At 38.8% G+C, this 12,580-nt stretch overlaps 1 protein-coding gene across 1 annotated transcript in view; it reads left to right on the plus strand.

Moving 5' to 3' along the window:
* Positions 1–906: 906 nt before the first annotated feature.
* The window catches only part of LOC126188539 (facilitated trehalose transporter Tret1-2 homolog), a 44,669-nt gene continuing 32,995 nt past the window's right edge, over positions 907–12,580 (plus strand). Inside the window, exon 1 of the mRNA XM_049930139.1 lies at positions 907–1,267. Coding sequence (XP_049786096.1) covers positions 907–1,267 — 361 coding nt within the window. The remainder of the gene's footprint in view (positions 1,268–12,580) is intronic.

Here is a 12,580-nt window from a genome sequence, read left to right on the forward strand (position 1 = left end):
GAGGACTAATAGATGTAGAAGAGGTGGGGGTTGTTTTGGGGAAGGAGACCAGACAGCGAGGTTATCGGTCTCATCGGATTAGGGAAGGATGGGGAAGGAAGTCGCCCATGCCCTTTGAAAGGAACCATCCCGGCATTTGCCTAGAGCGATTTAGGGAAATCATGGAAAACCTAAATCAGGATGGCCGGACACAGGATTGAACCATCGTCCTCCCGAATGCGAGTCCATTGTCTAACCACTGCGCCACCTCGCTCGGTAGAAGAGGTGGAAGAGGTTTTGGTGGTAGAGGTAACTACAATGGTAGATCTCAGTTCCAGTCGGAAACGAAGAACCACCATAGTAGAGGGCCAAATTGGAGCGGAATATAGGGGTAGTATAATAGGAACCAACACTATCACCAAAATAAGAATTACAATAATAATAGGAAATATAGTAGACAGTAAATTATTTGCAATAAGAGGGAACAGAATGAATACCATGCTTGGTGTGAGAAAGATATGAAGCAATGGGGGAAGAGAGAATGGGACTCTAAATTAAAATGGGTACAAGGTTTAACTGGATTTTGTAGAAAGAAGGAACTACATACCAAGGCTAAGCAAAGGCTATCAAGTAGATATAGATGATACCTTGCCAGAAAATGAACATAATAGCATACCTAATGTTAAAGAAGGGATATCCAAAAGGGAAAAGGTGGGTACTTGCAGAAATATAGGAAAGATTATCAATAGTAGTGCCGGAAAACAAGTAGGAAGTGTTGTTATTGAGAGTAAGTCTCCCAATAATGCTAGTGGTGAGGAAGGATATGATCACTGGGTAAATTACTTATATGAGTTAGGTACAGGATTAATAGAGTATGGGAGGGAGCTAGGAAAGGATACTTGTAGTAGATACGAGAAAGTTGAAGGAATGGGTAGAATTGAAATACAGGAGAATATTGAAGATATTCCCGAAATATGTAGTGAAATGGAGGAGGAATCACTAAGTAGTGATCACAGTGATGAGGAAACTAGTAGTGACGAGAGTGATGAGGAGGTAATCGAGATGGGTGCTACTACTTATAATATTGAACTGTGTAGTGTGAGTACACAGATGGAGCATAATTTGCAAGGAGAGTGTTTCAAAGGAAATAATTCAAAGAGTGGCCAGAAAGGTAACAGCTTGGTAGACATGGGTAATGAAATCAATAGTGTAGAGGGGCAAGTATTTAAGGGTAAATGTGATATGGTGATAGTAGGTGAACCTAGTCCAGAACATGAGAGGTTATATGGTACCCAAAGAGCAGAACTAAGTGAAAGAGAGTATCCCACCCATGCTGAAAGAGAAACACAAATTTATCTTGTCTAAAGAGGCAATTGTAGGGATCTGAGCCAAGAGGATGAAATTGTGATAGGTGATAATGAAAATTCCTCAATAGAAATGAGTCAAAACACAGTACGAGAGACAAACAGAAAAATACCCCAGAAAGGGTTTGTCACAGAGAGAGAAAAGGAACCACCTGTAAGTATAGTGATAAGTTAGTGAAAGGAATGTCAGCAGATTGGACTAATGAGGCAATTGAACAGGATTTGCTAAGAGAAGAGGAAGATGAGTCATCAATTAGGTTCGGTCAACCCTTAATAAGTGTACAGTTGTATGATGTAAGTGAATATGCATTATTAGATACAGGTAGTGAGATAACTTGTATTTCTGACTCCTTGTAGAAACATATTAGTAGTAAATATGAGATTCCAGAAATGTTTTTGTCTGGACTCAAGATAGTAGGTGCCACAGGGAAGTTAAGTAAACCTGTGAAGAAACAAGTGTATTTGTCTTTCAAAATTGGGAATTGTAAGATGGAAAGTGTGTTTTTAGTTACTCCTAATTTAAGTATAAATATGATTATAGGTTCAGATTGCATGATGGGAAATCAAGTAACAATTAATTGTGACCAAGGGCTGATGCTGTTTAAATATTTGGGTACAGAATATACAGTGAATTTTGCAGGACATATGGTAGATGAAAAGGAACCATTAGGGTGTCCCAAAATAGTGGAAGGGTCAGTAGTGGAATGTTGTGAAGAGTGGGAGGAAGGAAATGTTAGTGAAAGTGAGAATCTATGGTAAGACAAGAATAGGTTGTTCCATCAGAAGGTGAGTGAAGTGGACGGTATTGATGAACAACAAAAAGAGGAGCTGTATAATCTGTTAGTAGAAAACGAACAGGTGTTTTCTGAGGAACCAGGAAGAGTAATCGATTTCGAATTTATGTTAAAAATTAAACCTCATGAACCATTTTATAGAAGACCATTTGATACAGCTATAGCAAAGAGAAAGGCAGTAGCCGCTGAATTAGACAGGATGGAAAGACTGGGGGTAATAGAAAGAAGTAACAGCAATTATAATAATCCGATTATGTGTGTACAGGCAAAGGATGGTGGAAATGGAGTAGTACTGGATGCCAGGAAGCTAAATTCAATAATAGAAAGAGAGTGTGACAAACCAGACAGTTTAGATGATATAATACAAAATTTTGATGGCATTGAATACTTAAGTAGTCTCGATTTAACACCAGGATATTGGCAAATAGGCCTGCCAATAGAGCATAGAAAATATATGGCTTTCTTATTTTGAGGAAAATGTTACCAATATTGTGTGGTACCATTTGGTCTGAATATTTCAGTATTCATATTTATACGGGCTCCAGACAAAGTATTAGGAAAGGAGTTGAGTAGCAAAATTACAGTGTATGTGGACGATATACTCATAGCTACCAGAAGTTGGAAGGAACATTGTACTATATTGAGAGAGGTGTTTCATGCATTGCATAAGGGAGGAATGACATTACGATTGAAGAAATCTAAACTTGTAAAAAGTGAGATTATGTTTGTAGGTTACATAATTAGTAGTCAAGGAATTACGAAAGATCCTGAGAAGATTAAAGTGATAAAGGAATTCCCTGTGCCCAAGTGTAGGAGGCATTTGAAAGCTTTTCTAGTATTGTGTCGTTTCTACAGAAAATATGTCAGTCCAGGCATTTAATAGTCCAGCACTCAATGAGTTACTAAAGAAAAGTAAAGCTTTTGTTCAGGCAAAAGAGTGTCAGGAGGCGTTTGAACATCAGAAAGAGAAACTTAGTGATGATAGTATTTTAAGTCATGTAGACTTAGGTCTGCCCTTTTGCTTGGAAACGGGCAGCAGTGGATATGGATTAGGTGCGCACTTATTCCAAGTATTCAGTTTGGAGTGGCATGAGGAAAGAAAATTATAGCATTTGGAAGCAGGACATTGAGTAAATGTGAACATAACTATACCATTTCAGAAAAAGAAGCTCTAGCAATAATTTGGGCATTTAAAAAATTTTATAACTTTTTGTTGGGGCATAAAGTAATATTGTATACTGACCATCAGGCATTGACATTTCTTAACAAAAGTAAGCTAGTACATACCAGATTGACGCGATGGGTGTTGTATTTACAGCAGTTTGACATTGAAATAAAGTATATAAAAGGTAAACAGAACATAGTATCATATGCTTTGTCCAGGATAACTATAGGAATGAGACCAGAAGATGGAGTGTTAGGAGAAGAGGGTTACAAGAGAATTCACTACATAAAAAGAATGAAAAATCAGAAAGAAATCAAGAGTATATGTAAGAATTTAAGAACGGAACAGAATAAGGATCCATTTTTAGTATTAGTGAAAACTGAACTTAGAAAGAGGGGTAATGATGAGATGCAAAAACATTATTGTGTATTTGATGGACTATTGTTCAGAAGGAGAGAGGAAATGTCATATGTATGGAGAGTGTGCTGGCTGGAGGAACATGTAGTAGCATTAACTGATTGCATACATTTAAGTTATGGGCATTCTGGAACAAAGAAATGTTTGGAGAAATTGACAGAATCAGTATATTTTAACAATATGCCAAGGAGGATCCATGTAAGATTGAAGACGTGTGACCTCTGCCAGAAGGTGAAGGTAACAAATCACAAGAGTAGGGGTCTGATACAATCCATTTTACCCAAAGATACCTTAGAAATTGTGGCTTTGGATTTCTATGGTCCATTATCTAAGACTATAGGAGGTTTTTGTTATATTTTAGTAGCAGTAGATGTATTTTCAAAATTTGTAAAATTATATCATCTGAGAAAAGCTACAGGAAAAGCAGTGTGTGACAAAATGATTAAGGATTATTTTGTAAAGATAGGCAAACCAAATGTTATACTGTCAGATGATGGGTCTCAATTCCTTTCAAAGAAATGGAAAACGAGCATGCAAGGAGCAAGAGCAAGAGCAAGGAGTAGAATTAAGATGTATAGCAGCATACCATTTAGCAGGCGATCTGGCCGAACGCTACATGAAAGAGATAGGTAGACTCTGTAGGACATTCTGCCATGACAAACACAGTAGTTGGGGAAAGTATGTACCTGACGTTGAAAATGTTTTAAATAACCTGGGGCATGAAAGAACAGGATTTATCCCAAATGAATTAATGATAGGAATAAAAGAGGCTAACATAGTTGAAGAGAATATTAACTTCCCTTCAAGAAAGGGGATGACTTAAGAATAAAAGGAAGGGCTAGTTAAAGAACATATGGAAAAACATATGTTACGGAGGAAGAAAAGACATGATGGGAAAGGAAAGTTGACTAAAGTAGAAGTAGGAGACCTCGTGTTCGTCAAATCCCATGAGAAATCCAAAGAAATTACTTCAGAAATATCAAAGTTTTTTCAGGTGTACAAAGGTCTCTTTGAGGTGGATGACATACCTCATACCAATGCATACTGTTTAATCTTTCCTAAGTCAAAGAAAAACTATGGTGTATGGAACATAAGCTGTATAGAAAGAGAATACAAGAGTAAAAAGTTCAAAAATAAAGTAAGAGACTCTAAAAGTAGAGGAAAGCACTATTGTATATAGTTGTAGTAGGTATTAGTAAAATTTTGTAAAGACTATAATAATAAGACAGGTTTTGATACTGTGGTGGTATGGCAGGAACTAAAAAAACCATATGTGTAATATAAGACTGTATTTAAAGAAGGATTTACCATTATACTGTGTGATTTAAATCAGAATAGGCAAATTGAACTGAAAATTATCATGTTGTTCATTAGTTCTTAATCACCATTATAACCATAGTATTATTATATGTGTCATGTAACAAGTCTGTCTTTCCCAGAGGAATTCAAAATAATTTAGCATGTTTAAGTAAGGGCTTCAAACAATAGTAAACATGACAGGAGCCATGATGGCAATTCATCCAGACCTTGTATAAGCAACCCAGGATGAAATAGAGGGTCATATGTAATGTCACAATGAAGCATAGCAAAGGCGCTGCAGTTGAATATGTGAACGCTCATGCCATCTGTTGGATAGCTGTGCAAACAAAAGCACAGGTGCTTCCGCCTGGCGGCAGTCAAATGAAATAGCGCTACAAGTAAGACAGTATCTGAATAGTGCTGCGCTCAGACGACAAAATATAGAAGCATTAAACTAGGACAATATTATTACGTATAGTAAAGATATTACTTTAATATTAGTTTAAAATATATATATACACATATATTGATTGTAATTGAATATGGTAATGTTATGGTATGTCCATTTGTAAATAGAGAACTTGGCATAGTGTAAATTAATGTTTAAATGTGAGGGAAATCCCCGAGAATGCGGACAATGCAGGTTGGCGCATGAATTTGGCAGTAGAGAGAGATGTGTTCTGGAACTGTTCAGATGCAGAACAGAGATTACGCGTCGCGAAAGTGACGTATGGTCCGGTAACGTTGCTTATAGACAGTTAAAAGTGAGCTTTCAACAAACACGAACTGGATTTATGGTGTGTCAGCAAGTCAAATGGACAATAAGGCTTGCAGGATGCAACATTTCGACGGAGACGGCTTGTGAGCGATATAGTTGCTGTTCCCGCTCAAAAAACACATGGCACGCCTTGTGGAAGTCTGCGTAACTTACGACGCACTGCAGCGACCAGCAGCAAGGTATGAAGTGACCAGTGTCTGCAGCTAACGTTGCATTCTGATCTTACTACCATATGTGATCCATTGATGAGCTCACGCCAGCACAAGCAACGAACTAGTAGTTATCGAATGACAGTGTTTTTATGAACAATGCATTTTATACCGCCGCCATAACAAGCACATTTATCCGTAGCGAACCAGTTCATGTATTTATCAAGTCAAGTTCTCTATAGTGTAATGTCTGAGTGAAATAATAAGTTTGTGATTCAAAGTGCATTCCACCAGTATCATCAATTATTTACCGCAAATAGTTCATTATTACCCCAAACCCATGACTGTGTGTGCAGCAATACCACTAAAAAGGCTATATTACGTGAGTATCGGCGTATTAATGCAACAAGAGGATATAATCGGAGTTAACGCCTAAAATTTCCAACAAACGCCGGATTATACAACTGACAGAAGACGCCAGGTACTGTGCCACATTAATTACAGTTCAACTCGATGTGGTGGCTTTTCAGTACATTATCAACGTAAAAACTCATTCAGTTTCAATAGAGCAAAATGATTCTAAAGTAATGTTTTTAACATCTCTAGTAACCATCAGTTCTATAGTGTTCATTGATTATTCAATTAAAGAATTTATTGCCACCACAGTACTCATTGTACCTTCAGTACAATGCAAATTCTGTAACATTAAAATCATTACTGACAGTTGGTGTAGATCAATCTAACTTACAGCAAGTTCAAGTGTTTATCATATGTGTGTGTATATTGTGTTATGTAAATGTTGTTCGCCTGCTAGGCGTGATTAACGTACACCAGTTAGTGCATTCTGTTCAGTCACTTCAAAGAGGTTATTTTTGTTAATGAAATCAGAATTCATTTAACATTCGATTTCTTGTACGCCATCGTCAATATTTATTCAGTAATTCCGTGTAGTAGCCTGAAATACATAGCAAAGCTATTCAGTCTTATTGCACGCTTTTATCGCTTTCCAGACGTCCGATGCTGCATGGTCTAAAAATATTACAGTACATTCGGATGGAGGCATCGCACGTTGTGACAGACGGGTCCAATGCTACGTTCGAGCACGTTCATAACTTCCATAATGCGTATTAGGCTGTCCTGGTGATGTCGACCTTTTTCTTCCTGCTGTGAATAGTTTTCGGAGACATTTTTTACAAATCGCCTTGTACCTAGATAACGGAGTTTCTGGCTAACATGGGATGAACACTGCAATAAAGTAGACATGTCAGAGACCATTTTAAGCAAAAAAATGATTTTTAAAAATTTTCAAAGATGATTACCCTGTTAGGGTTCCGCCGGTGCATGCTGAGTGTACCTTGTTGCCGCTGCGCATGTTCATTGTACTGTTTGCAGTATACACCTGAAGATATCCAGAAGACCCTGCGCCGAAATATCGTGGTAGCAAGTTACTGACATCTGGCAGTTGCCCGATATTGCATGGAACAAGTTGTAGGTACCGATTTACATAGTTCGTTTATCACATGTTCATTAAAGCACCATGTTAACACGTTGTACTTATCTCTGCAACAAAGGTACCCTGAGCTTGCATCTAAATATATCGGAGATAAAAGTGAGCATTGGCTATATCCAGAACACAATTTACGCCGGATGTGATACATCAAAAGTACAGAGACCATGAGGTAAAGCTGCTGACGGACAATTTTTTTTTTTTTTTTTTTTTTGTGGTAAGTTATATCGGACCAAACTGCCAGGCTTACACACTACTTAATCTTACTTTAACCAACTTACGCTAAGGACGACACACACACCCATGCCCAAGGTAGGACTCGAACCTCCGACTGGGAGAAGGGGGGGGGGGGGGAGGGAAGCGGGAAGCGAACCGTGGCAAGGCGCCCCAGACCGCACGGCAATCCCGCGTGGTGGACCGAGATAAACCACTTGAAGTGCGCTGCAGGAAACGGAAAGTGGTTGCAGAATGAATCAACAGTTCAATATTTACCAGAATTCATGGAAATGTTCGTGACATAAGAGAGATTAAATAATTAAACTTCCACTCGATTCAGGACCATGTCTGTCATCAGTATCAGTATGAAATGTGATCGGTACGTACGTGTGAAAATTGTTGTATTTAGTGTTATTTTATTGATGTTTGATCCTGTGATCTCGGTGATCGTTTATGGTTGTTGGCGAATAACGCAACCAGCCACAATTACTGTTAAACCAGTTTTTGGCTGTCATGCCCATCCTAAGAAGGCTAACATTTCCAGTTACATTGTTTTGTGCAGCAGCATGTCCACTGCTTCTGTAATATCTTTCAGTGGACGGAGGTACGCTTCGCTGTCGTTCGTACGATTTTCAAGAATGATGCATAAGCTGCTGCGCAACGCCATTGTTGCAAAAACATCGACTGTAATGCACGTGTATGGGCTCTAACTAGCATTAAGAATGTTATGAAGTGTTCACAGTGACTTATTTACATTATGTGTACTGTCTGCAATGCAACAGCTTATACATCGACCTTGAAAAATATAAGGAACACAAGAAAAGAATCTCCGTTCACCAGAAGATACTGCAGGAGCAGGGGAAATGCTTCTTACCAATACATGAATGTATATGGAAATGTTAACCATCTAGCCATCTAAAGATGGTCATGGTAGCTCGAAATCTATTATGGGGTTGAAGTAAAGCATTTTAACGGCAATTGCGGCTGCTTGCGTTAATCACTAATGCTCTTATACTCCAATGAAACTACATGATTCATGGTATCTTTTCAAGTCTAAAACATCTATGATGTATGTAAGCAAACCGAAGCTATGAATGAAAATTTGAACCAAGGCCCGGATTCGTACCCGAGTTCCTTCTCACTGGACTGATGCCCTAATCACTATGCCATGGCACAGTGACTTTGCACACCTGCACAGACTATCCTGGCACGCCTCCCTCCTACGTCAAAATTCTCATTCTCGCCTCAACCCACTTGGTACTCCCCTTAAATTCGAACAGCATTGCGGAGACTCTCCAACTATATTTGAATTGCACATCAGCATCGAAAGAAATGAGGGGTCCTGCCTGAAATACAGGCATAGGATCTTTAATCAAACGAAACTAAGTGGTTCCAGAGACCTTTTCAAATCTCAAAAATCAATGATTTTTATATGCAAACTGAAGCGATGAATCAAAACTTGTACAAAGTTCGGGATTAGAACCCGGGTTTCCTTCTCACTGGGCAAATGAGCTGATCACTACGCCACCATGACAAATCGGCTTTGCACAGCTGCACCTACTATCCTAGCATACCTGCGTCCTCAATCCAAAACACAGCTTCGAATCCTGGACTTGGAACAAATGTTTATTCGTCGCTTCAGTCTGCATATATGTACTCTTGTACTCGTTCTGGCAAGGAGGGAAACAGTCTCCAAAAGTCATCTCGAGGAATTTCTGGCCATGTCTAAACAAAAATACTGTTGAAGGTAATGATATTTACTAGTTGACGGCTGATACGAAAGTACACACTTTTCCCATCGCATACCAGACATTCTCTACGAGTGGCAAATAAGAGAGCTGTGCGACTGGTCAAGGATCTGTACAGTCCTTGAAGCGTTTGTAGTATGAACTGCAGAGTGAGGTTCTGCGTAATCCTGCTGGTATGTGCCAGCTGTTATAATAGACATGATAAATATGATCACAGGTTTTACCATTCTTCCTACAAATCCTTCCCTTCATCATACACCATATCTGCGCTGTTGCCGGTTCCAGCATTTCTCACCTGCCCACACCTTGATTGGAGGAGCTAGTGAATTGTGGTCTCTACAGGCGCTGCTTCCTCTGGCCCTTTCACCAGAGTATCTAACAATACATTGACGTCTATCTGGCAGCCACAAACAAAAGCGAAATTCATCATTCAGCACCACAGAATACCACTCGGTGTACCATTTGATTCTGGCTTTATACGTTAAAATTCTGTTTTCTGTGATTTGCTGTCAGCAATACACAATGCAGGACAAAGTGAGATCTCAACGCAACTTCCGGTAATCTTTTCCCAGTGGTTTCGTTTTGGCATTCTCCCTGTAGCCTCTTCATGGATCCTAGCTGCTGTAATCTACCTATTCGTCATATTCAATCAAACAGCTCTATAATCTACTCACGGTGTTATACTTAAGGAAGGACCCATGCCTGCTCCCCCTTACCACAACTGTCACCACTACTTTCGCACTACAGCCGACCGCCTCTTCAGTCTGTCTGTATGACGCTACAATATCCCTCTTGCCAGTGATTCGAGCTTTCGTAAAGACCAAAAGTCGGCTATAAGCTGCACGTGCATGTCGTTAGGATTTGCTGCTTTGAGATCTCTACTGGGGAAGATCCATTACCGTTAGACACAACCAACAGATATCACGTACTCAGACATTTCGTGATCTGTGGGCGTTTTTACTGTTCAGTAAGTAAATTCGCAGAAGGGTGAAATTTTAAACAACATATCACACAGAAATGGAAGCAGCAGAGGATAAGTTTGATGCCGGCTGGAGTGGCCGCGCAGTTCTAGGCGCTATAGTCTGGAACCGAGCGACCGCTACGGTCTCAGGTTCGAATCCTACCTCGGGCATGGATGTGTGTGATGTCCTTAGGTTAGTTAGGTTAAATAGTTCTAAGTTCTCAGCGACTGATGACCTCAGAAGTTAAGTCGCATAGCGCTCAGAGCCATAAGTTTGATAGACTTCTGTCAAAGTGTTCATTGTGAACGGGTTCTATATTCGCCATTGAATGTTATTATAAACAAGAAAGGAATGACTTCTAGTGAGGGAATGAGGAAGGGGAATTAAGATGCACCTTAAATATTTTGGAAAGCATAGCTCAGTCTCTAAATGAGACACTGATGTGGGAAAGGTAGTAATTGGAAAACAGAAAAATTTTCAGGGGAACGGAAAAAACAAATTTACGAATTGGTTTTCACTAACATTATTACAGACACAGATTGGAATTGAAGGCATACACTCATGCTTCGTGTTACATACTGTAATGGTCGCCTGGTCGTAGATATTGCTAATTGCTATAATCGCACTATTTCACTCCCATTTACGGAGGCACTTGATGTTAGGTTGGCGCCATTAAAATGCATTGTGTTGTGGTAATCGCTGCTACTTGCTGGATCGCTGCTGTGTCTCGATGCTGATGCTGGCTCTAAATCTGGTTGTCTAGGGTTAAAAACATGAGGTCCCAGGTTTTTTATGTGCTTTTGATGGTAAGAACGAGCGAAACCAACAAATATGTAAACATCAATTATTTATTACTCTGGTGGCCATCTGAATTCCACAGTCCACCAAAGACCATGACACAACACAAAGTAGTACTTCCTTTACATGTTCTCTGCATTGTTTATCCACCTCAAACAATAACACACAAACACACTTTACCAAAGTGACATTCCGACTGCCTCCCGACCCTTCTTGCTGCTTGTATTTATAACATTGTCAAAGAACTACTAAAAAAAGATATAGTTTACAAGTCACATGTACATCTGTTATCATAATTTGTGCAGAAAAGTTATTAATTTGCATCGAGTGACATAATTTAACATGTTATTAAAATGACAGACAGATTTGCTGACTTGACAGAATAATTCATTGTTACAAAAAGGCCGTTTTTTAGAAGTTTGTCAATTGACTTCTCTAATTTGCATAAATAAGTAAATAACATGAATTATTAAGAATTACATTGGTTTTCGTCTAAAATAGGATTGATTACATGAATACTGAGTAAAAACGCTCCTAATGAACAAATAGGTTTCACTGGGTGATTTTTATTTAAGGAGATCCAAAATATCTAAGTTGGCCAATATTTTTCGTACTTCATATTAATTATTTAAGATGAACTTAGTGTTTTTACATGATGACATTTGCTGTATCAGTGATCAAGTGATATAAACTTTTGTGTGGGTCAGTTATTCAGTATAATTTAATGGGTTGACTGTTTATGGAGACATGTTATGCAATCATTGTTAACATACACAATAACTTTTCTATAATCATAAATACTCATTAAACTGGTTGAATTTGGAGGGTATCACATACTTCGGCACAGTAAAGCCTTTAATATGTTCCGTTACAATACGCACCATAAAAAATGAGGATGAACGGTCATCTTTCAAGGCGTTACAAGCGCTGCAAACTAGTGACTGACCTGAATGATAGTCCTTTTTAAAAAAAATTCTGTGCTCCGTCCACAGTTCAATGTCATTCAATGACTCTTGTTTTCTTTTTTTCAGGAAAATTTTTTCTTGACAGTCTAATCCAGTTGAGGGAGCTAATTTTTCAAGGAGTTGTATTCACAAGCTCGTCACATTCTGCTGAAAGGTCAAAGAAGTCCTCATCCTCCATCATAATCACATAATCTTTCATTGTTACCACTTCGAATCATTTCTGCTGCCTTCTGGAATCAATGTCTTGCATCTCTTTTTTCTCTTCTCAGTGATACCGAATGATCTATCACAACTTACCATTCTAAATGAAAGAGGTTTTGGTGGCATATTGATTTGTAAACGCAGATCTGTATGACAGCAAATACTACTATTTGTTACGGTCACATCTAGGCACCCTCTGTTCACAAGACACTATAAACGGACATACCACCTTGTCCGC

The sequence above is a fragment of the Schistocerca cancellata genome, chromosome 5, assembly GCF_023864275.1.
Source record: "Schistocerca cancellata isolate TAMUIC-IGC-003103 chromosome 5, iqSchCanc2.1, whole genome shotgun sequence".
NCBI lineage: Eukaryota > Metazoa > Arthropoda > Insecta > Orthoptera > Acrididae > Schistocerca > Schistocerca cancellata.